This window comes from Eupeodes corollae, chromosome 3 (genome assembly GCF_945859685.1).
Source record: "Eupeodes corollae chromosome 3, idEupCoro1.1, whole genome shotgun sequence".
In the NCBI taxonomy this organism is placed as follows: domain Eukaryota; kingdom Metazoa; phylum Arthropoda; class Insecta; order Diptera; family Syrphidae; genus Eupeodes; species Eupeodes corollae.
In genome coordinates, this window is record NC_079149.1 from 65,056,802 (window position 1) to 65,081,108 (window position 24,307).

A 24,307-nucleotide genomic window follows, 5' to 3' on the forward strand; every position below is an offset into this window, starting at 1 on the left:
CTCTTTAACTTATTGAAGAAGGGCTAATCTTAAGGATATGAATGTTTAATTTAAATGAAAAGATCTTCAGCAATGTACCGTCTTATTCCATACCTACATTATAAAGTATAAAAGGTAATTGAAATAGAGCACAAACCATGTTTATACACATCCTTTTTTAAATTATGTAATTTCTTAAAACAAAACGCATTTCTTTTTATAAAAAAATATGCATCAAGCACATATATGAATTTATTAATCATTCAGGCGTATAACAATAACTTTCAAACCTTAACGAGTTTAGACATAAATAATTTAAAAATTAACATTACGTATTCGACTTTCGTTTTCGTTCTGATTTTATAAGTCGCATTTGTGTTTTCCGTTCCATTTCCTCATAATGCTCTGAAAACATCAACTTCATCACTGGATACATCAATGAAAAGTTTTTCAAATCACCCATTGAGACCTTTACAAAAATAATTAGATTTTTCGAACCAAAAATTATTTTCTAATGTCATGGAGTCTCAAATAATATTCATTTTAGTTACCTGCATAAAATCGAAAGCAATTGCTACATTACTAAGGAGTCCTTCAGGTATTCTAGGCAACTTGGCGTACCTTTGACTAAAATGTGTCAAAATAGTATGCTTGGCGTTCATTTTTTGTGCCACACTTAAAGCCTGGCTTATAGTGCAGTGCATTTTTATTTTAGCTTCTTCTAAGAGTTCATCTTCCATTGTGGCTTCATGTATCAGTATTGTAGAATCATAACCAAGCTCAATTAAATCTTCACAAGGCATCGTATCTCCACTGTAAGTTATTTTTATAGGTTCTTCTACTGAATCTAATAAAAGTGAGACTCCGAAAGAATGTTGGCAATGTCTTACTAAACACGTCGACATTGAGTTAATACCCATATTTTTCAAAACGGGTGACATATAAGGAACATCAACCTGAAAAGATATACTATATATACTAATTTTTCACTGTTATACCTAACATTTATTTTAAGCGTTTTTGTATTCAAATATAATCAAGTTTAAAATATTATTAATTATAGCTTGTGACTGGGTCAAGTAACATCCAAAAAAAAAATAAATCCAAATCAGGTAAAACAAAGTGCTATTTATATAAATAAATAATTATAAATAATTATAATTCATACAAATAAATTAGTATTATTTCAATTTAAACACTAGATTCACTAGACTAGTCATTTCTTAAAACGTTATCCCGAATATTAATCTTATACGATTAAGGTTAATCAATAGAAGTGCTGTAAAACTTTCTTTCTACTGTAAAAGCAAGCGATTGTTGTATGAAATGAAAAAAAAAAAAAAACAATTAACAAATTTATTTCTTACCATCTCAGCGTTTGGTATTAATTTGTAACTATTAGCTATTGGTTCAATAATATCATTATAATAGCTAAGCCATGATTTAATTTGCAATGGAGCAAACAAGTAGAGAGGCGTTTGCTCTGTTCCGAGCAGTTTACTTCGCTCCTTAAGCATACCTATTAAACCTGATAAACACAAAAAAAATGTAATTAAATATTTATATAAGATAACAAAATACAAACTAACCTATATGATGATCTGCGTGTAAATGAGATATATAAATGGATTTTATATTTTTTACAACTTCTCGCCAACGCAGTGGCCCAAAGAACCGAATTATTTGGCCAAGGGTTCCCTCGCCACAGTCCAGTAAGACATACGAATTATCTTTTGGTTGCAATAAAATTGCACTTACATTTCGAGTTTTATTTGGAATGCAAGATCCTGTTCCTAGAAATGTGATCTTTGGAAAAACTTTTTCTTCAGGTGCTTTTTCAATGTTCTCATTTTCTAGGGTTGATCTTAATGTTAGAAGGGCATCTGTAAAGCCTTCTAATGCATGTGTTTCTTTTAAATATTCTTCAGGTGTATATTTAAGTTCCATAGACCTATCTAAGCCTTTATTTGGACGAAGTCTAAAGCAGGTTAATGATGCAGCATCAGATATAAGTCGCGAATCTAACTGCTCAGAAGATATTATGTTTCCATTGCTGCATTGGTTATTAAGTTTTGAGCGTTTGAATTCTTCAGTGACATCATCAGCGTTTGGAACTTCTCTGAAAATAGTTTTAGTTATTGCTGATGACTGAGTAAGATGAGTAAATAATACAAATTAGATACCAACTAAATTTTTGTTGAAGCAATAAATTTAAACCGTGGATAATTTAACTAAAATGTATTAGATATGTGAAGCCATTTTGGTCATAGATTTTGCATTAATACTTTCACGTGGGAAAACGACTACAATTAATTTCAAATCTTTATTGCAAGTAAAATAACCGCTTGCGTTCTAAAGAGTGTTTTCGGTGGTATACATTACTTTGAAATCGAATAAAACAAAGATTTTTTTTTTAAATTGACTATATCCACTTTTTCGTAAGACGAATATAAATTATTTGTCCTTTTTCGAACATTTGTGACCGTTTATCAAATATAACGCGGCGAATGTTTTCCTCTAAGTTGTCAATTGATGAACGAAAAAACCAGTAATCATGGCTATATAGGTGCCACCATTGATTGTAACGTTCAGCATCGTTTTAAAGAAGTACGGAACTATTTGAAGTTATATACCTCTAAAAAAAACACCCGTTATAAAACAAACTTCAGCCGACATGTCGCAATTTATGTAATCTTTTCGTTATTGTTTGATATGTAACTGCCCAATTGTTCGTCATATTAGTGACCTACCTATTTAGATTTCAAAGATGTAAATAGTGTCAATATTACACATTATAATGTTAAACATAGTGTAAGTCATTAGAAAAGAAGGATGAGGTTAAAAAGGGTATACTGAATATTTATATATTGTTATGATTGAGAAATATTAATTTTAAGATGTCTTAAAGAAATAATTGGTTTCTTCTTACATATTCTTACTAATAGTGTATTAAAACGCGAAGAAGTTTATATTTAGTTTCCTCTTGTTTCTTCTATAGAGGTGAATGTAAAGTTTCAAATACTTTTTTCTTCGAGCACTTTAAGATTTCTGCAATTTCAATTGCTAAAAAAAAATATTGTGCATCGAAAATAATGAAGACACATATTTCTATTATTTTTTCCATCACTGTAATATTGATCTTTAGGCTTTGGATTTCGGTCTAATGAAATTTTCGATTCTTAAAATGTAGGACAATTTACTAATGAGCTCTAAGCCTTTCACAGAAAACAAATGAAATGTATAAGTAAAAAATATAAATATAAAATTATTTTTTTTTATTTGTTTTAATTGTTTACATTGTTTTTTGTTTTAATGTTTTTGTAATATTCAAATCAATGTAAGTCATACTTGTACGCTTTACATAATATTCGTATGTATTAAATAAACACTTTTATCATTTATGTGAATAAAGACATCCCCTGAAGAAGACGGCAATCACCTTCGAAACGTTGGGAAAAATCAGATGAAAACTGTTTTCATTTAATCATTAAAAAGATCAACAAAGCCGATGAGAATCACCACTTAATTGTTCTCAAATCAAACATAAATATAAAATAGCAAATGTATTTAAAAAAAAATATTCGTCACTCATAGTTGGGTTAGGTTAAAGTGGGTGTCCGTGATGGATTAGGACAGATTTAGGCCAGTTTAATGACCCATTGTGAGACTACATAAATCTTGAGGCTTTCTTCTAAGCTCAATGCAAATAGTTTGAGGCCCTTACGAAACGTGAAAGACTGGGGTCCTACCATGTTACCCGATTCTACATTTGATTCTATTCGAAACTCATTTTCTATTCTACTTTCAAATCGTACTACGTATGAAAGAAGAATCGGATGCCGGTTATACCAACTTTATTTCAAAAAATTGTGCACGGAGTTGTTTGACAGTTCTAAAAACAAAACATAAATAAAACATACTACTTTTGGACAAAAATAATTATTACAAAAATGAACAACGTTGGAATTTGGTTCATTTTGCAAGGACATGAAGGACGGTACGAGCAAATTTAACGTAGAAGAATAAGAGATAATTAAAAAATTATTGTCGATTGTCGATTTTGGAATGAATAAAAGACAGAAGCATTGCAAGAGCTGCCAATGCATCCAGAAAAAGACAGAGTTTGGTGCGGTTTATGGGCTGGTGGCATCATTGGACCGTACTTCTTCGAAAATGATGCGAATCGTAACGTAACTGTGAATAGAGAGCGCTACCGTGAGATAATATCAAAATTTTTTGCCCAAAATGCAAGAGCTCGACTTGCATGATATGTGGTTTTAACAAGACGGGTCACATGTCACACAGCGCGCGCTACAATGGTCTTATTGAGAGGTGAGTTCGGTGAATGGCTTTATTTCACGTTCGGGACCAGTCAATTGGCCGCCTAGATCGTGCGATTTGAATATTTTTTGTGGGGCTTCAATTGACGCATTGGAAGATTACATTGAAGCGTTTATTCGTGAGATACTGGCCAAAATGTTGGAAAGAGTATGCCAAAATTGGACCAAGTGCATGGACCATTTGAGGAGCAGTCGAGGTCAATATCTGCATGAAATGATATTCAAAAATTAAATTATATGGATCGTACTATCGATTCAAATAAAGATTTTATGCATTTTTCAAAATGTCGTGTTTTTTTTTTTTTTTGAAAAACTTTCCTTTCTGATTATCATTAAGTAATCGGCAGCATTGAATTTTTTGGCAACAGGGGTTACCAAAACCAAATCGGTGGTGACAAGAATGCTGAAATTGCACAGCAAATCTTGTCAATAGGACTTGCCGAAGATTTTACTTCAATCAAAAGAGTCGTGTGCCCGCTGATGATGCATTTGGAAATGAATAAGGAAGAGAAACGACAGTCCAAATGCAATTGTTGACAAAAATCATGAATTCCCAGTGTAATTGGGGCGGTAAATGGAACTCATATTCAACATTTTATTTCCAGTTTGACAAAAAAAAACTTCACTCGCAAACACATTTGGTGTAGAGTGATTATTTTCGATTTTGCCTTGTTTTGAATTCTACTTTCGAGTAACTTAGTTCCTAGTTTATTCGAAAGTTCATAAGAATATAGTTGGCACTACTAGAACTTTTCGATTCTCGTTGGTTCGAAAGTAGTCAAATAGATACATAGTACCAATTTTTCGAATTGGAGCAATTTTATTGTAGAAACGAATTACATAGTAGAGTCCCAGAATATGTTAATATGATTGAGATCGTTTAGATCGTTATAGAAGAATTCTCGTCGGAAATTTTTGCGTTTTTAAACCAGATCATGGTATTTACAAAGGTGGTGAAGAACTGTTTGTTCTTCTTCCTCATCCATATAGCTTCGGCAAAATTCATTAAAGAATACGCATAGCTGGCGACTTTCCTATTAGACAATTCCCGGTTATGATACCGATTATCGAGCTTATATGCAAGCGCCTAAATGCTTCAAATCTATTGTAGGTCAGATTTTTTTTGTGACCTGACACGTGATGATGTTATTTCACCTGATGTTGGCCTTTTTCATAGCCTCTTTTATTAGAAATGGTTTACATATGAGCAAACCCATATTTTGTATTGTATTAATTTACTTACCCCAGAAGTGGAAATATTCTTTTGTGCAACTGGTTCAACTGAATTTGAAATCTATGCGCAGCAAAGTGACCTGAAAATCTAAAAATGAAAATAAATACATACAATTTTCAAAATTATTCAACAACTGTGACTTAAAGATATTAAAATATAATTTTATGAATTTTTTACAGTATCATACTAGCCAAAACCTTATGTCAATCTAATCAAAAGCACGAAGAGCCACTGCGTTATATATTGGATATAATATTTTCAACGTATTGTTTTTTCTTTGTGGATTAAATAATATACATTTTTAAAATAACATTCATGTGTTTGTTATACTTTTTTATGCGAAATATGGTCTCCATAGCTTTTACTTTGTTAATGAAATTGTAAGTGAAAAAACCATTTTACGATAGGTCCTCATTTTAGGTTTAATTTGTTTTAAAACAGATGCAAACAGTATTTCTTGAAAGGAATGTGTTATACCATTGAATAAATATACATCGAAGTGGCACCCAACTGTCAAACTACATTTTATATGCATACATACGATTTTTGTATGCATAATTCAATTTCAAAGGAAGATTTTTTATATCGATAGCCGTGACGATATTGGGTCAATATGTATATTTAAAATTTTTACAAAATGTATTCTTTATAGCTTGCTATACAAAACGTGAAAACAATCGTTGCTATAGCAATTAAAAGATATTTAAAAAAAAATATTTTTTAACCCTCTGTGGTCACATCTCTTTCCTGAAACTTAAATGTCACACGGGTGCAAATTGGGATCCCGTACTTTTGGCATTTTATAAAAAACACTGTTTTTAGGGGACATTTTATGAACATTTTTTTTTGAATATAAGCATACAAAAAAAATATATATACATATAGGGCTTTGAAATTTGGTATATTTGCAGTTTAAAAGTTGTAGAAAGAGATGAGAAAAATGTTTTTGATTAGGGTAAGTGTATTTTTTTTCACGGGTGCTTGAAATATGTATAGCTATTTTTAAAAAGTAAAAAATAGCCTTATTTATAATCAAATGTGTTTATTAAATACAATTTTGTAAAAAAAAACACACAAAATATGTAGGATCATCAATATTTTTTTTTGTATACATAATAGATATTAATTTATTCGACGATATCTATACAATTTATGCATATACCTGCCCAGTGTTCATCGCAAACGCGACGATGACAAACTGTGCATTTGGCACGAGTCCGCGTAGCTTGAGTCCCTGTGCACAAACAACACTTCGCTCGAGTTTCCTCTCTCACAATGCTGACATTTGTGATGATTTTCTAGCCGATTTTCTAAAAGTTGTTAATTTTTTTTTCGCAGCTCCGATCGCAAACTTCGTGACTCTAAACGCTTGCGCAACAGCTTTTCCACTAAGGCAAATTATAAATCTTTTAAAAATTGATGTCTCGTTAATCTCTCGTTTAGAGCATTTGAAATATACAAAATATAGGCATTAATGCCAGCTTGGTCGATCATGTTTGTAAAAAATTTGAAAGGCCAGTGTCTTGTACCACGACTTGCCGAGTAAGCGTGGTATTTTTGTTCAAACATGTCAGTTTCACCTTTATTTTTATTATAATCCAAAACAATACATTGCTTATTTTTTATTGGATCTATTTCCGCTTTATGGTGTACAGATGCAAAATTACTTTTTTTTTTTGGAGTGTACGACAGTAGAGTCAAAACACGAGTAAAAACAAATCACGAAGAACCGACGGAACTTTACGACACTAAAGTCACATGGGTGCAAATTTGGCCTATGTGCACTTTTGCAACCTTACAGTGCCAAGCCCTTCAAGCGACTGACGTCGCGCTACTTACCCCTTGGTAGCCATATAGACATAATTACCATGCACATTAGTGCGGTAACTATGAATTTTTTGGCCTGCCCGATTTGCACCCGTGTGACCACACGCCTAATATTGATGAAAAACTTTGGTGTCAACTTCTATTTGTAATAATTTAATGGTTATACTTAAAAAGGATTCTGCGAAAAACTTCTATTTAAACTTTAGTTGTTGTTTTTTTATAGGATTTTAAGAAAAAAGGATGACCTGTTTTTAAAATAAAAGACTAATGATTAAAAATGTACAAGACACATTGAAATGTTTAACGTTATCTTAAAATTGGTGCCAATTCATTAGTGAAGAAGAAATTATAAAAAAAATGCTTACTTGTTTGACGAGTTCAAAAATATATGCGTTGTCTCAGGCTCGAAGGAATTTAAAAACTTTTCATACGAAGAAGTTGAAACTATTCGCTCTGGTGCAAAATGAACAACAACAGAGGCACTTTTATAGTTTTCAAATTGATGATTTAAAGAATTTAAACAGTCTTCATTTGGGATATCAACAACTTAAAAAATAAACAAATAATTAATTACAATAAAAAAGAGTTTTTTTTCACAAGTCACATTACTTACAAATTATTATTTGATCGCCTGAACTTGGTTCACTTACATCAGAAGATTTAACAATTGTACCATCATCTAAGACTACGTCTTCTCCATTTTTCAACAGTCCAAGTAAAGGCCCTGGGGGTACGCCTTTTTCAACACATTTTTTTAAATCTAAAGCTCCAGGTCTCGGCTGTTAATATATATATAAAAAAATAGTCCTTTTATTGTCAAAACTTATGTTTAAGCTCCTATTTTTATGATGTTCATGACAAAAAATAATACCATAAATTATATTTACACATTAATTTAATTGGACTTCAACTGAATAGACATAAACATGTTTTTTAAATAATTTGTAAATCTGTTTCCAAATATTGCGGGTTGTTAAGACATCTGTCGATGGTAACTACTCTTTTAAGATATTAAACAAAAATTTAAAGTATTTTATACCTAAAGAAGTTTTTTTTTGACCAGTCAACTGCATGGTAGTTACAAAGACAAGTACAAGTTTTCAAGTACTGTATAGTTTAAATCAACACCTTTAAAGTTTTCAGGGAAATTCAATTTCTGATCTAAAATTTTAAAATCAGTTGGTCTACATTCTTGTGTTTTAAAAGCCAAAATCGAGTTTCTTAGACACCAAGACCTAACAGGACGTTCAGCAGCTGAAGGTTTAGTGCCTTTTTTTTTTCTTTTATTAAAAAACATAAAGGGAGGTAAAAAAACTGCAAAAACAGCAGCTTGAAGACGAACAATTTGAAGGTGTGGATCAAATTCGTATGTCAAAAATAAAACAGAAAATCCGCGTAAACGCATGTCGCTCAACAGTTTTAAGTGTTATTAGAACATGAACCATTTTAAATTAATCACGTGCTTTTTCCAGACAAACAACTACATATTTAATTTCGATGGGTCACGATTTGGAAAAATAAAAAAGTTGTTTAAACTTTATCACAGCCGTGTATAATGTGTTGTGATATGGAGAGCTCATTTATAATGAAATAGTTGACATTGAGGTCGTTACATCAAAAATGTATGTACATGGGGATAAGAAAATCTTTGAAAGAAATTTTCATAAATATTCTTACATTTTTTTTACCCATAAACTTTTCTTACCAATACGATAACGCGATTATTTACTCGGACAGAGGAGCAAAATCTGCACTTCCTTCAATGGCTGTTGTACGCATCTGATCTAAACATTATTTAATATACTTGGGTATGGTTGGTATCCACAATGATTTAAGTGAGCGTGAAATTTTGTTTAAAGTATATTCAAATGTGGAAGTACCAGCTACTAAACTTAACAAAAACTTGTTTTAATCCAATCCAAAAACAAATTTGCATTCAGTTGACTCAAAAAAATATGTAAATTCTTAGTAAAAAACTTTGCCAATGAATTCATAGCAACACCTGGTGAAAGAAGAAGAAGGTACTTTGATAAGTTCGGTGGATGAACAAGCCAGAAGGTGGAAAGAACACTTTTCCTTTTCCGAACAAGCAGGATTTTGCGCTATATCCTCCTGTATCATTCAACACCCTGCGGATCATTATTGAACAGTGCGTTGAATATCGACCACCACTACACGTGCTGTTCATCGACTTTGAGAAGGCCTTTGATAGCGTTAACAGGGAGTATATCTGGTTAGCTTTGCGGAGGAGAGGCATCCCAGTAAAACTAATTGCTATTATTAAAGCAGTATATGATGGATCCAAATGTCACGTTCCGCACTATGGTAGGTTGTCAGATGATTTTGAAATGAGAGAGAGAAGCAGAAGTTGTGGAACTGAAAATGTATTCCGGCAAAGCAAAAATGATCAGCCTTGGAACCCGACCATCTTCTCAAATAAATATTTTCTCGCAACCGGTGGAAAAAGTGGAGGGCTTTCAATACCTTGGAAACATCGTTTCCATCGAAGGCGGAACCGAACAAGACTTCATCTGCCGCATCGGCAAAGCAAAAGCGGCGTTCGGTATGCTGCCAAAAATTCCTCTATCAGCTTCAGAACAAAGCTACGACTGTTTCGCACAAATGTCGAATCTTTCTTTATAGGTGCAGCACTTGGAAGATTACTTCAGCCATAACAAGAAAGCTGCAAACCTTGGTAAATAGATGTCCGCGTAACATCCTAAAGTTTTGCTGGCCAAACCGTATTTTAAATGAGGTCCTTCATAGAAGGACAGGTCAGTAATCTATAGAATCTATAATACTAAGACGTAAGTTTCAATTGATTGGACATACGCTTCGTAAAGATAACGTATGCATTGCAGGCCAAGCAAAATTTTTGTGCGTATTCAGTTGAAGCGGAGTGTACACATACATACACAGCTGGTATGTATAGTTGTGATAATTCATATTTGTATTAATTCATTTTTTATTTCTTGTTTATGTTATATATTAATTTTACGGAGATATTTTTAAAGCTCTTATAATAATTACAAAACACTAAGCCTTTGAATTACATTACAATTATAGATAATATAGCCCCAAAACCAGAGATGGAGGTTTTTTCACTTTGACACAAAAATAGGTGTGTCTTCCTAAATTAGTAATATTATCTTTTTTAACAATAAGTTCTGCATCTTATCACAATTTCTGTTTTACTGACTTTAATAACCTGAGTATCCTCCATTATTATTCAAAACTTTTTAAAGTCCTCACGGCATTGACTCTATTAACGTTCGGCATGTTTGCTGGGGTATGGAATACCATTGTCTTTGAACCGCTTCCCACAATTGGTTTCCATTAGTGAAATATTGAACCCTAACTAACGCTTAAGCTCATTCCACAAGTTCTCAATAGGATTGAGATCAGGTGATTGACTTGGCCATGGGACAACGGATACTTGTTTCTCTCGAAACCAATCTTTCACAAGACCTGCGGTATGTTAAGGATTGTTATCTTGGTGAAAGTGCCATCGCAGGAGCAAGTTTTCCTCAGAAAACGGTAACACGACATCTTCCAAAATATCACTATATCCGTATTTTAAGATTTTATTCAAACGGAATATGGGACCTACACCGTACTAGGAAAAACGGGCCCACACCATTATATTCCCTCCTGCATGTTTAATAATTTTCGGTGTATAGCGGGGGTGTTGGTCCCTACCTTTTGGTCGCCAAACTAATTTCCTTTCCTCTGGCGTGGAATGGACTTTACGACCCATATTCACACAGTAACGAATGAAAGACTATTGTTTGAAGCTAATAAAATGATTTTAAACAACCCCCCTCAAGAGTTTATACCATCAGATAAAGAATATTATAAGAAGCTATTTTTATGGCCAACTTCTAGAACACACAGAATCTTGGGGTGGCGCAACAGTCCGTTGTGAACCAGGGCCTAGTGACTTACAACTCTCAACCATTCCTGTGTGCGAGTAATGTTGTCAGGAATGGAGGGGACCTACAATTTTATGCCGAATCCGAACGGCTAGTTTGAGAAAGCACTTTTTCATGACAAGAATTACTCTTGAAGGATTTGTCAATTCCTCGCAAGAGGCAGTTCCCGCGAAAATTAATTTTTTTTTTAAATTAAGGTGGCACAGGCAGGGATTGAACCCAAGACCCCTTGCATGACAGTCCAACGCACTAACCATCATGCCACGGGTACCACACACAGAATCTTATTCCATATTATTATACAGTTTAGCATCCTCATAGAGAGAATAACTGTTCTTTTTTTAAAAAAATGTTTGGTTGCATTGCTTTCAACAAGTCAAGAGCGGATATCAACAATTTTCTCACACCTATTTTTTTGACCAGCTGTGTATTTATAAACTTAATATTTTTCTTGATCAAATTAAGCATTAATTTATTCTATCAACAAAAAAAAATAGGCTTTATAATTTTTCACGAGTTATACATACATATGAGATATTTTTAAAAGAGTAAATTTATTTACCTTCAATTTGCAAACGTAAGAAATAGTTGACGCTTTTTCATTCTTTTCATTTAAATTATTTTCAGACCTAAAATTAGAGGATAAATGCATTCAAAATAAATTTGTTTGTAACATTTTGTAATTCATACCGAAATATAGGGACAGCATAAACGTTCATTACTTCATCCTCGAATACATCGCTGACCAATGAACTTCTTGTTTCTATTTGTATTTTCTTTAAAACCACAAAGCGGTTCATAGCTTGAAACAAAGTGTTCTGAAAACGTAAAACAAAAGCAATTTATAGTTTTTAAATATTATTTTCGAATTTTAAAGCTCATGAAAATATTTTCTACTGTAAATACCAAACTTTGAAATTTACAACCGTTTTGAAATTACTATAAAGTTCTAGGTATTCACGAAAAATATTTATGGTTTCTTAAAAAAATACAAGTAGTAAGTAGTTTTCATTTTTTGAATGTCCTTTGTTTTGAAGGATATAATGAATTTAAATGATTATTGAAGAATTTATAATTTTTTGCAAACATTGATTTCATAATATTAAATTTATCTTAGTTCTTTATTATATTATTTATTATATTAGCATATACGAGTGGAAAAGAAGTAATTTACTTATTCACCACAGAAACAACCAATTTTATGTACGAAATATTCAATCGTATAAAGTGATAGACAATTCAAAACATGAAGGCAAAATACAGGACAACTATAAGTATTTTACTTTGTTTTACTTCTGAAATATAAAGCTTCTTGTTTTTTGAAAAATAACATCATTTTTTAAATGCTTGTAATGCTTTGCTTGATGATGAAATTTTGGAAAATAAACTCACATATTAACAAAATGATAAAAGTGTGTTATGGAGTAAGATTTTTTACTTACCAACTCAGTTGGTCCATGGAGTGTAAGCTGGCTAACCCCTGCATCCTGAGCTGTTAAAGCCAATCCTGGTAGTCCACCTAATTTGCTCCAACATTTATCCGTAAAAAATATATGCTGCAGTCTAGACAGTTTTGTTTTATGCTCATGGGCTAAACGTTGTGTTCCTTCCCCACAATTAAATAAATACCTAACAATTATTTAAAAATCCCTTATTTATATTTATGAATTAAAAAAAGTTTCTAAATCGTTTACCTAGATTGATCAGTGAACAGGTAGACCGAGGCAGGTGCTCCATCAGCCCCACAGCCTAGCACTTGCAGAGTTACTGTGCCGGGAGAGTATTTTGTTTTTTGCTTAACGCCATTCATCTTTTTAGATTTAGAAAATGAACTAGATTTATTATCAAAGGATGTCCTGCATTTAAAAAAGTTTGAACTTTTAAATATTTTGGTTATCCTTAAAGGTAAATACATATGCTTCGACTTGAGTTTTTGACTTTTCTTGCTATAAACAAAACTATTACTAAATGTTAAGTTTTCCAGATTTTTGACAAATGACATAATTTGTATGAAGTTGTATTGCGTTCCTGAGCTTACATATCAGAAGGGATTAGAAAGTCCAGTCCAAATTTATTGAAAAATGGATCCAAGGCCAGTGTCAAAAAACATAGGGGACTTTATTTGCAGTCAACTCCATAATTTAAACGCAAAATTTACCTATTTTCTCAAATGCCATTTATTTAATACTTGTAAATTTGTTTTGACTCTTTTTTACTTGTAAAGTTGTTGTTTACAAAAAAAACTCCTTAAACAGGTTAAAAGCTCAGCAAAAGTAGTGTTTTGTATTTTAAAGAACAAGTCCTTATTTCTTTTCCAATTCCAATTAATGTTTTGTGTAAATGAGTTTCTTCTAAAATTGGAAAAGAAAAAAGTATTACATGATATTTTAATAATGCAAATTACAATCGTGATGGACTGTAGCTTGCCTGAGGAGTGTTTTGTAGACAATAATGTTTTTGATAGTTTTCGTACAATGAACTGAAGTAAGTGAAGTAAAGTTCTGAGTTTGAAATGTAAGGCACTTGAAAAACTAAGTAGTTCAGTAAAAGAATGAGGTTGGTGAACCTGCCCCTTTTTCTTGACTTACTTTCCAGTCAACTTTCCAATAAATTATGATTTTTTTGGCAGCTAGCCAACTGGCCGGTATATATTTTAAAGATTTTTGAGATTTGTATAAGAAGGATTGACAGAGCGGGAGAATTAAATATGAACACAATTCATTGCTCATTCAAACCTAGCAATCTAATTAGGTTTGCATTTCTTACCTCCTTTTGAATTATGCGATGTAGAGTTGTTGAGACCTTAAAGCACTATGCACATGAGCACGACCAACGAATGAACTAATATTCGTCGATTTTGACATTTCTTTCACATGATAGTTTTTAATTCGTCACGAATGAAGTTTGACGTTGACAATTGTCACCACCATTCACCACCAAACCCAAACAAGAATGAGTTTTTTAGATTAAGTACACGCGATTATTTTATTCGTGAGTGTGGATAATGTGGAACGCGAATAAAGTTTGACAGTTCGTATCAACTACCTTTTTTTTCGCGACGAATAAAGTTGTTTTCTTAAATTTATTAATATATTATATTGAAAAGTAAAAGTATGCACCGTAAATCAAATAGAAACTATATTGCTAACGTTTTGTTAAGAACTTCTGTGGAAATATGTCTTCAAACGTATATAAACCCACATTTTGTAATTCATTCTTCGTTTGTTGGTCGCGCTCATGTAAATACTACTTAAATATTAAAATTTTAGTTCTGGGATTTCTGACAGAAAAAATGGGAAATGATGTTTACATATATTTCTTAAAACACTGAATCTTCCGGGTTCTTAGAAATATAAACTGGCCATATTAGAAAATAATTGCCATACCTTTAAATTCATATGTCGTCTTTCACATTTGGATATAATTTTTATATTATTTAATTTTGAATAGATATTTGTAGAAGGTATGTCCATATTTGGATATAATTTTACATTTCTGAGTATTTGACCCAAAGGCCTACACACATCCAGACAGAGCGACTTGAAAGTTAGGCAAGTTTATTATATCGAATTGGCCAGCTAACTAAAGTTACTCATAAAATCATTGAATCAAAACTTAGGTATATTTTAAAACAATAGTCCATACAAATTATACACTCAGAATTAGGTGCAACCAGTTTGCATTACATTTCGTTGCTTGCATTATTGTGATTTTAAATGTGCTGAAAAGAGTTCTTTTCGTTCTTTAATTTACCGTTACCTTACTCAATAAACTTCACTGTTAGAAAAGCAACATCACATATTTATTGGGTCAAGTATTCATTCGTGTATTTGACAGCATCAAGCGAGGATAACAAATTTAGCGCAGGAAAAAAAACAATTGTACAGTTATTCCCGTTATATTAGTGGATTGAATTGATTTGTTTGCATTTTTTAACACGCATTTTTTAAGAGGCAACTTGTTATTTTTAATGATGCCAAAAGAAAGACGTAAAGAAAAATCGCTGATTTGTTGAAAATTCCATCCGGAGCTGGAGGTCAAAAATCTTAAATGAACATGACCAAAGGAGGAAACCGCCATATTAGCGCCCTAAAAATGACTACTGAAGTGGATAATTATTGCGGAAGAACTGTTTATCCAAAAACCATACACCGCGTTCTTAGAAAATGGCTATAACGGTAGAGTGGCTACAAAAAAAACATTCATAAATGAAAAAAAAAAAATAGAAAAAAAAATTAGAATTTGCTAAAACCATTAAAAACAAGCAATCGAATATCTGAAAAACAGTCATATTTGCAAATGAGAGCAAATATAATGTATTCGGATCCGACGGCCGAGGTAAAGAGGTATTTCAAGAACTTTTCAGTTCTATCAAGATAATGACACAAAACACAAATCCAGCGTCGTATAGGAATGGTTGCTTTATAATTTCCCTAAAGTCATCCAAATACCACCTCAGAGCCCCGACTTAAACCCAAAAAAACATGGAATCCGGAAGCACACCATATTAAACAAAACTGATCTCAAGAAATTACTTTTGGAAGAGTGCTTCAACCCCCCAAAAGTTAGTCGGTTCTATGGGAAGGCGTATTTTTTGGCCAAATAATTTTGTGATTAAAAAAGAAAATGGTTTTCGTTAAGTTTTTTGTTGTTCCGTTTTGTTTTAAATTGTTAATTTTTTAAATTGATTTTTCTTTCTTAAATTGACTTTTAACTAAATAAATACATTTGACCCAATAATTGCGTGAGTAACCGTAACTAGTTGCCTTGGACAAAATTTGACCTTAATCACATTTCCTCCTGTATCACAATAAGTGCCCTGCCTAGTTACTCCTACTTTTGTTGCCTTATTGCCTAATGAATTATTGGAAGCTGTTGTAAGGAATCACTTGCACGGGAGGTATTCTCTTCTTTCCAGTTTATTTAAGGTTGCAGTAGTCGGACCCTTTGGGTTACTGCTTACTGAAAACTACAGTCTGCATAGGTTTACTCTCTAAGTAAAACTAGCAAGTCAGCCTCGAATCCACATTTTTGGGGTGTTTGTTGTCGGTTGTATGTGTTTCTTTCTATATTTGGTCTATCGAATAAGTCGAGAAAGGTTAGTCCTCCATACCTTGAACAATTTAAGGTCCTTTTAACTCTTTGATTCTACTAATACAAACTGTTGGCTACAAAAAATGCAGGTAGGCAATGTTATTATCCTGTAGAAATAGTAAATATATATGTACTATTATTATTTGAAACATTTCAACTGAACAGTTCTATAGATAGACCCGTGGGTTACTGCTTACTGAAAACTACAATCTGCATAGGTTTACTCTCTAAGTAAAACTAGCAAATCAGCCTCGTATCCACATTTTGGAGTGTTTGTTGTTGATTGTATGTGTTTCTTTCTATATTTGGTCTATCGAATAAGTCGAGAAAGGTTAGTCCTCCATACCTTGAACAATTTAAGGTCCTTTTAACTCTTTGATTCTACTAATACAAACTGTTGGCTACAAAAAATGCAGGTAGGCAATGTTATTATCCTGTAGAAATAGTAAATATATATGTACTATTATTATTTGAAACATTTCAACTGAACAGTTCTATAGATAGACCCGTGGGTTACTGCTTACTGAAAACTACAATCTGCATAGGTTTACTCTCTAAGTAAAACTAGCAAATCAGCCTCGGATCCACATTTTGGAGTGTTTGTTGTTGATTGTATGTGTTTCTTTCTATATTTGGTATATCGAATAAGTCGAGAAAGGTTAGTCCTCCATACCTTGAACAATTTAAGGTCCTTTTACTCTTTGATTCTACTAATACAAACTTTTGGCTACAAAAAATGAAGGTAGGCAATGTTTTTATCATGTAGAAATAGTAAATATATATGTACTATTATTATTTGAAACATTTCAACTTAACAGTTGTATAGAAAAATTTAACAAATACGGCTGTAATTAAAGTTTATTTAATGCTTATAAATAATAACAAAATAACTTAATACAAACACATCTTGGAATAACTTTCGTGTCTTGAGAAGAATATGAAATCTCCCTCCGACATATTTATCATACACACTTATAAAAGTAAGAAACACGGTTAACGTTTTCAAAACTCAAAGGCGGTCAACCAAGCTTTTCAACTGCTTCTGTACTGTCTCGCGAAGTTTCTTTTTCTCCCTTTCCGATTTTTTCAAAACGGCAAACATAGTTTTCTTGTCGGCCTCTCTCATCTTGTCTAATATAATTACAACTGTCGTTGGTTCAACCATATAATATCGATTTTCCGATTTGCCATAGTCATGCAAATAAGAACTCCACTCTTCCATTATCAACAAATCCAGCAATTGCCTTACATGCAAGAATTGTTTCATCAGTTCGTCTTCTTTCAGACCGACTATAGGTTCAGAAGCGGCGAAAAACTCGCACTGAATTAAATCCAAATTTATCTGCTGCAGTGCAGCTGGAGTTATTAGCTTCACCTCATTATCCAACAGAATATTAAGAATATTTTCGGATATGTGTTTGCAAGCTCTCTTACAAGCCGTTTGAGCTATTTCGGGCAGTATGGAGGCAAAGCTTTCGAAGGTGTTCCTCAGATATGAGATCATATCTGTTATATAAGTGGACGCATTTCCACTGGGTTCAATCAAGAGCCAGTTATAGTCGGATAAATCAAAGAATTCATCCACCTTAGAGCAAATTCTCCTCACAACTTCGCGTTCGGCTTCTAAACTGGTGTACAATATCTTTGTATTCATTTCGTTGATGTTCTTCTGTGTGCCAGTGACTTCACATATAAAATCATTTAAATTCGGTATCGTCTTATCTAAATATTTGGTATCTAAGATAACTTGGATAATTTGTGGAAGGGTAAGGCTAGGATTTCGAAAAATAGACGAGATGCAACCATTGAAGCTTCTTGTGAAAAGAAGAGTTCCAGCTTTTCTCACTGTTATGGCCACTTCATTGGGCATTAAGGGTAGATCTTCACAAAATTTCATAGATGCATACATAAACTCTTTGGCTTCATTGTAGACTTTTGGAACCATACTGGAGAATGGGAATGTCCTTGGCAGCTGTAATTTGTCCACATTTTCAAAATTGAACGCACAGTTTTCGATTAAGTTTTCCAATTCCTCCGCACTGTTAACTTGCATCGGTTGAAAATCTTCCTTTTCCAATATCTCTCGGAAAATATGAACCCATCTCTGTAGCAAGACTTCGTTATAGTGATCTCGAATAGCGTACAGTAAATCCCAAAGTTGACTCGCTACATAACCGCATGATTTAAGATTATTTATAGCAAGAATTATGATGGTCTTCAGTTTTAGCAATATATTTGGATCAGTGCAGAGGCATGTGTTTATATTGAGATGATTAGCAAATGTACTAAGGGAGGAGGCCCATAGTTCCTCTAAATAAGCATTAGAGGCAATTTCATCTGCTGTATTCCTCACATGGTCTTCGACAACAAAGAAGCCTACAACAGCAGTTATGTACATTTTATAGACTTCCAAATCATTGTGCATGGGACGTGATGGAACAACTACTAATTTAATTTGATCTTTTCTCTGTTGTCGGTAATCTTTCTCAAATAATTCTTTGTAGCCCAATTCACTGTAGATGCGGTACGTTTTGAAAATTGGTGAAAAATCTATCAAGTCATAGGCACTTATTTCTGCCTCATGTGCGGCTGCACTTGCAGATGAATTGTCTAAGCTTCGTTTATAGTCGGCTATAATTGTCTTGACATCTTTCTTTTGCATTTGTTTTGTGCATCGCATAGATACGTCTCCAATTTTTGCCGAAAACTTTCTTATGTTTTCAAGAAATTCTCTGAATTCTCCTTCGGAGCAGGTTTTTATGCTTCCTTTTAACTTGGGAATTCTGTTTGCCATTTGAAGACTGAATCTGTAATTTAACACTGTTGGCAAATAGTCTTGCTCCAGGGCTTCCAATGTTTTCAAGGATTCATAGTATTGCTTTTGCGAAATGTAATACTTGTACTTGGAGCAGCATTCAAAAATAGGCAAACATTTCTGAAGCCATTGAATGGCTTTTTGTATGTTCTTTTCGACGACGCGGATGTGGTTTATTTTCTCTCCGGTGGCAATGCATTTAGAGGATATTGTATTCATAACAGAGTCTACTTGCAATATTTCACTGTTCAGCGACTGTACCTTAGACTTGACTTGCAGCAGCTCGTTTATAGAATCAATGAAGCCCTCATAAAATAGATTACATATCTTTTCGATGTCTCTGTCATAGGCTTTAAGATCTGATTCTATCTTTTCTGTTAGGGAATCTGATATTTTGTCTGAAATCAAAAACAAAACAAGTTAAATAAATCGAGAAACACTGAAAATTCATTACCTTCTAATATCGAACGAAAAGTTGAAGAGAAACAATCTTCACTTGTTTCTAGTTTATCATCCATGATTAGAGTCGATTAATTTATATAAATACAAAAAATGAAATTATTAAAATTATGGGAGTTTCTTATTAGAAATTTAATAATAATTTTTTATTCTCGGTCATAGTCATAATCACACGGGAAGGGAACACACACAAATACAAGACTTATCTTTTCTGTCACTATTCGTTTCAACCAAAACAAAATTCCAATTTTCCAATATCCTGGAAATGGATTCGTTCAATGAATAATAAGACATTCACTTTCTTTTTCAAACCATAAATGAAACTTACGCTATGCTCCATGGACCAGTTTGACAGTAATAGTTCAGTTATTAACTCGAGGTGCAGCCATTTTAAATGTCCGATTGCGGTGAGTAAAATGATGTTTAATTAAGATATTCACATTGACTTTTGACAACTTGAACTATGGTAACTAGCCCATCGACTATATTCCATATATTTAGTGGCATTTTATATGCACAAGAAAATAGACAGCTGCTAAATAAATACATCAGTTTTCATCTTATTAGAAGAAAAAATACCTCTGGATCCAAAATCCGTTTAAAATTCAGAATTGAAAATATTAAATTTTTATTGAATAGAAGCGATACAAATTCAGTCACGACTTTTTTTTTACAAAATATAATTTAAATATTTTGCTACATGAATTGTTTAAGTTAAAGCATTCAAGCGTTGATAATTATTTTTGCCAATGTCAAATGTATAAAGCGAGCACATAACTTAGGCAATTGGCTCCCAGTCAAATTGATTATTTTTTTATTTTTCAGTTCGAGCAGCAAATATATGTGTATCTGGACAACAATTGTCGACGACCAAAAATGCGGCCAAACGAACACATCCACCGACGAACAAAGGAGCAACAAACAAACGAACACATCTTTTATTATTTATGTATGTTGGCTATCGTGCCATTTTCTTATGTTTAATTGTTGGCAACATTGTCATTTTATTTAATCCATTGTCATTTTAAAATTTAAACGTTCAAGTTTCAAGTCAAGTTCAAGAAAAAGAAAAATTACCAATCGGTAAAAATATTAACAATCCTAATATTTTTTAATATTATAATAACATTGTATTCATTTTTAGAAAATAAACATTTCGCCAAAAGTTTAATTTTCGTATTCTCTACTTGAACAACAATCAACATTAAAAAAAGAGTTTTTATTCAAGAAATCCAAAACCTCCAGCTATATGTTGAGACAAAATATCTTAAAATTACGAAACTTGTAAGAAGAAAATCATAGCCGAAAATGAGAACCATTGAACATATATTTATTATAGTACTCTTATGAAGAGAAACGATAGAAGCGACATCTGAGAGGCGTGGAGATAATTGAATTTGATCCCTTTTTTATACCCCTCAATAGTTTTGAAGAGTTGAGAATGAGGGAAAATTCAACAATAATTTAAGAATAGAAAATAGAGAAGAACATATGCAAATGTAGTAGGAGATCAAGGGAGACAATAGCAACAACGTTTCGACATTATATGTGTGTATGCATATTATACTTGAAAAGGAAAGATTTTACGGTTATGCTTTGGCAAAAAATAGAAAAAGTGTAAGAGAAACAATAACAACGCAAAAAAGTACTGCAAGAGTATTTTTTGCAGTAGGTAGTTAATATAATATATTTTTTAATATATTTGTTTTTTTTTTTCAATACAATAGGGTGTTCCTGATAATTGTCTTTATTTTCGATATGACTATTTAATTTTAAAAAAATGATGCATTATCTTTTTTGTACCAAAAATTTAGTTTGATATAATTCCTTTAGTTTGTCCGTTTTATATGTATATGTTTATAAAGGGTGAATTTTTGAAAGCTATAGGAAAGTTTAAAAAAACAGAAAAATGCATGTAATCTTTATTTGAATCGATGGTACGGTCCATATAATTCAATTTTTGAAGATTATTTCATGCAGATGTTGACCTTAACTGTGCTGCAAGTGGTCCATCCGCTTAGTCAAATATTTCAATTTAATAATTTGCAAGCGTTTTTAGTTTATAAGACGATTCATGGTTTAATTATAGACCAAACTAAAGATGTTTGACAGTGAAACAAAACACGAAACGTCCTTCAGCTGTTTAAACATGTGTTGCCAAAAAGTTAATAGCTACAAAATCTCCCTTTACTTTAAAAGGGACTCTTTTGTTTTCAAAAGGATTTTTTTCTTGAGAAGCTATTCGTTAATAATTTTGATTGCGTCAATACTTGCAGCTAAATCTCAAATTATCTACGGATTCCTTGTTAAGTTTGTTGAATTGTAGCTGAATTCAGCCACCTCAATATCTTTTAAGTTATTGCTGAACACAACCTTTTCTACTGTATTCAAAAACCAACTGTGTAGTTAGTCTGTTTCGTTTTTCAAAGGAATAAAGTTGTGAAGTGTTTCTTTGTTAAAAGTTGTTTGTTTTATTTAAATTAATCCAATAGGTTATGGGACCAGTGATTCGCTGTTCTATAAATATTTCTTCTCGGATTAAGGAAATTTCAATTCAATGTTTTTTTGAAGAACTCAATTTAATTTTTTTGAAGTGCGCATTATTTTTGTTCTTTTTTTTTCTCGTTCATATTGTGCTTGTCTGCTAAGGCTAACGGTTCTTGATTATGCATTTGTGTGTGTACGCCTAAACATAAAACTATTTGTGTCTCACTCTCGTGTTTCGTTTTTTTTTTACTCGAATCAAATTCGTCTAGACATCTGCGATCTGCCTATATACAGATAACAAACAAAGAAAAAGAGAAAACAAAAAAACAGAAAAGTATCGACAACAACACACATTCGTGTGCAACTGTTTTTTGTGTTCTGTTAGAGCAAATAAAAAAAATTTTTGTCGCTGATCGGAAAAGTGTTTGTCTATCATCATCATTATGGAAAAGAAAAAGAATATCAAAGTTTTTGACGGTGAAAAATACAGTGTATGGAAGATAAGAATGCGTGCTTTACTCAGTGAACTCGACGTTATTAAAGTCATAGACTACGAAACCCCGAAAGTTATAAATGATGAGTGGAAAAGGGCTGAGCGTATTGCGAAAGGCACAATCGTGGAGTACTTGTCCGATTCTTTTTTAAATTTTGCTAAACAAGAGTATACCGCGAAAAACGTTTTTAGAAGTCTTGACAAAGTGTATGAGAGAAAAAGTCTCGCTACTCAATTGGCGCTTCGTAAGAAACTTTTAACTTTCAAACTTCAAGGTAACACCCCCCTCTCGAAACATTTTTTAATGATTGACGAGTTATTTGCCGAGTTGTCAGCTGCGGGTGCTAAACTACAAGAAGCGGACAAAATTTCTCATCTTTTTATTACACTCCCTTCTTCGTACGATGGTATTGTAACCGCAATTGAAACCTTAGCGGAAGACAATTTAACACTAGCCTTTGTTAAAACGCGGTTGCTTGACCACGAAGTTAAATTGGCTGCCGAGAATCGTGATACAAGTTTAAAAGTTCTTCACGTAGAAACTCGACCTTCGACCTTTAAAAATAAACCTAATCTCGGTACTTCAAACTTTAAATTTAATAAAAATTTCAATCACGGTTCGAAACAAAAATATAAACCAAACAAAAAAACAAATAACAATAACATAAAGTGTTACCACTGTGGTAGAAAAGGACACACAATAAACGACTGCTTTTATTATAAAAGGGGAAACTTAAACAAAAATAATAATTACAACAAAAAAATCGTCCAGACAGCTCAGTCTAATGAGCCTTCGACTGCAAATAATGAATCTTCAAGTTTCGCATTTATGGCTGGTGTCAATATCTTGACAAATGGATCAAATTTGTCATTCCTCTTGGACTCTGGAGCATCAGACCATATAATAAACAAGGAGGAATACACTAAAGAGTTCGTGGATTTGAAGCCGCCAATCAAAATATATATTGCCAAAAATGGTGCATACATATCTGCCACTAAGAAAGGCAATCTCAGTGTTACTAGCAATATTGGTGTAGAGGGTATAATTGAGGACGTGCTTTACTGCCCTGATGTCCCATACAATTTGCTGTCTGTGCGAAAAATGCAACAAGCTGGAATGACAATTATCTTCAATGAACACGGAGTAACAATAAATAAAGGTGGTAAAATGATTATTGAGGGTAAGAGTTTTAATAATTTATTTAGCATTGATTTTCAAATAAATGATAAAAAAGCATTTAGTACACAAAAGGGAAATTATCAATTGTGGCATCAGCGTTTGGGCCATATAGGAAAATCTAAATTTATTGAAATGATAAAAAAAAACATGGTAAATGATATAAATCAGATAGAGAATATATCTCCAAATGACAGTCTATGTGAAGCATGCATAAATGGTAAACAAAGTAGATTACCCTTTGAAAATAAAAAAAATAAAAATTATATTCAAAGACCTTTGTTTATTGTACATTCAGATGTATGTGGCCCAATAAATCCTGCAACAATTGATAATAAAAATTATTTTGTATTGTTTTTGGATGAAAATACACATTACTGTGTAACTTATTTAATATCCTATAAGTCAGATGTGTTTTCCGTTTTTAAAGATTTTGTAGCAAAAAGTGAAGCACATTTTAATCTGAAAGT

At 32.4% G+C, this 24,307-nt stretch overlaps 2 protein-coding genes across 2 annotated transcripts; both read right to left on the bottom strand.

The window, feature by feature from the left end:
- Nucleotides 1–193: 193 nt before the first annotated feature.
- On the bottom strand, nucleotides 194–13,329 carry LOC129951763 (ribonuclease Z, mitochondrial). Its single transcript, XM_056064084.1, has 11 exons — nucleotides 13,007–13,329; nucleotides 12,755–12,941; nucleotides 12,003–12,130; nucleotides 11,875–11,941; nucleotides 7,994–8,159; nucleotides 7,746–7,926; nucleotides 5,563–5,640; nucleotides 1,569–2,098; nucleotides 1,347–1,507; nucleotides 531–935; nucleotides 194–448 (listed from the first exon to the last, which is right to left on the bottom strand). The coding sequence occupies exons 1-11, from the start codon at nucleotides 13,312–13,314 to the stop codon at nucleotides 308–310; spliced, it is 2,352 nt and encodes a 783-aa protein (XP_055920059.1). The 5' UTR covers nucleotides 13,315–13,329; the 3' UTR covers nucleotides 194–307.
- Nucleotides 13,330–17,246: 3,917 nt separating this feature from the next.
- On the bottom strand, nucleotides 17,247–19,871 carry LOC129951287 (exocyst complex component 6). Its single transcript, XM_056063370.1, has 2 exons — nucleotides 19,676–19,871; nucleotides 17,247–19,619 (listed from the first exon to the last, which is right to left on the bottom strand). Exons 1-2 carry the CDS (start codon nucleotides 19,737–19,739, stop codon nucleotides 17,416–17,418), a joined length of 2,268 nt encoding a protein of 755 aa, XP_055919345.1. The 5' UTR covers nucleotides 19,740–19,871; the 3' UTR covers nucleotides 17,247–17,415.
- Between the last annotated feature and the right edge of the window lie 4,436 nt (nucleotides 19,872–24,307).

Coding starts and splice junctions, on each gene's coding strand:
- LOC129951763 (XM_056064084.1), bottom strand. CDS start 13,314: ATGTCATTTGTCAAAAATCTGGAAAACTTAACATTTAGTAATAGTTTT. Junction 936..1,346: donor TAATACCAAACGCTGAGATG/GTAAGAAATAAA, acceptor ATATCTTTTCAG/GTTGATGTTCCTTATATGTC. Junction 449..530: donor TTGCTTTCGATTTTATGCAG/GTAACTAAAATG, acceptor ATTTTTGTAAAG/GTCTCAATGGGTGATTTGAA.
- LOC129951287 (XM_056063370.1), bottom strand. CDS start 19,739: ATGGATGATAAACTAGAAACAAGTGAAGATTGTTTCTCTTCAACTTTT. Junction 19,620..19,675: donor TTTTCGTTCGATATTAGAAG/GTAATGAATTTT, acceptor TTTTGATTTCAG/ACAAAATATCAGATTCCCTA.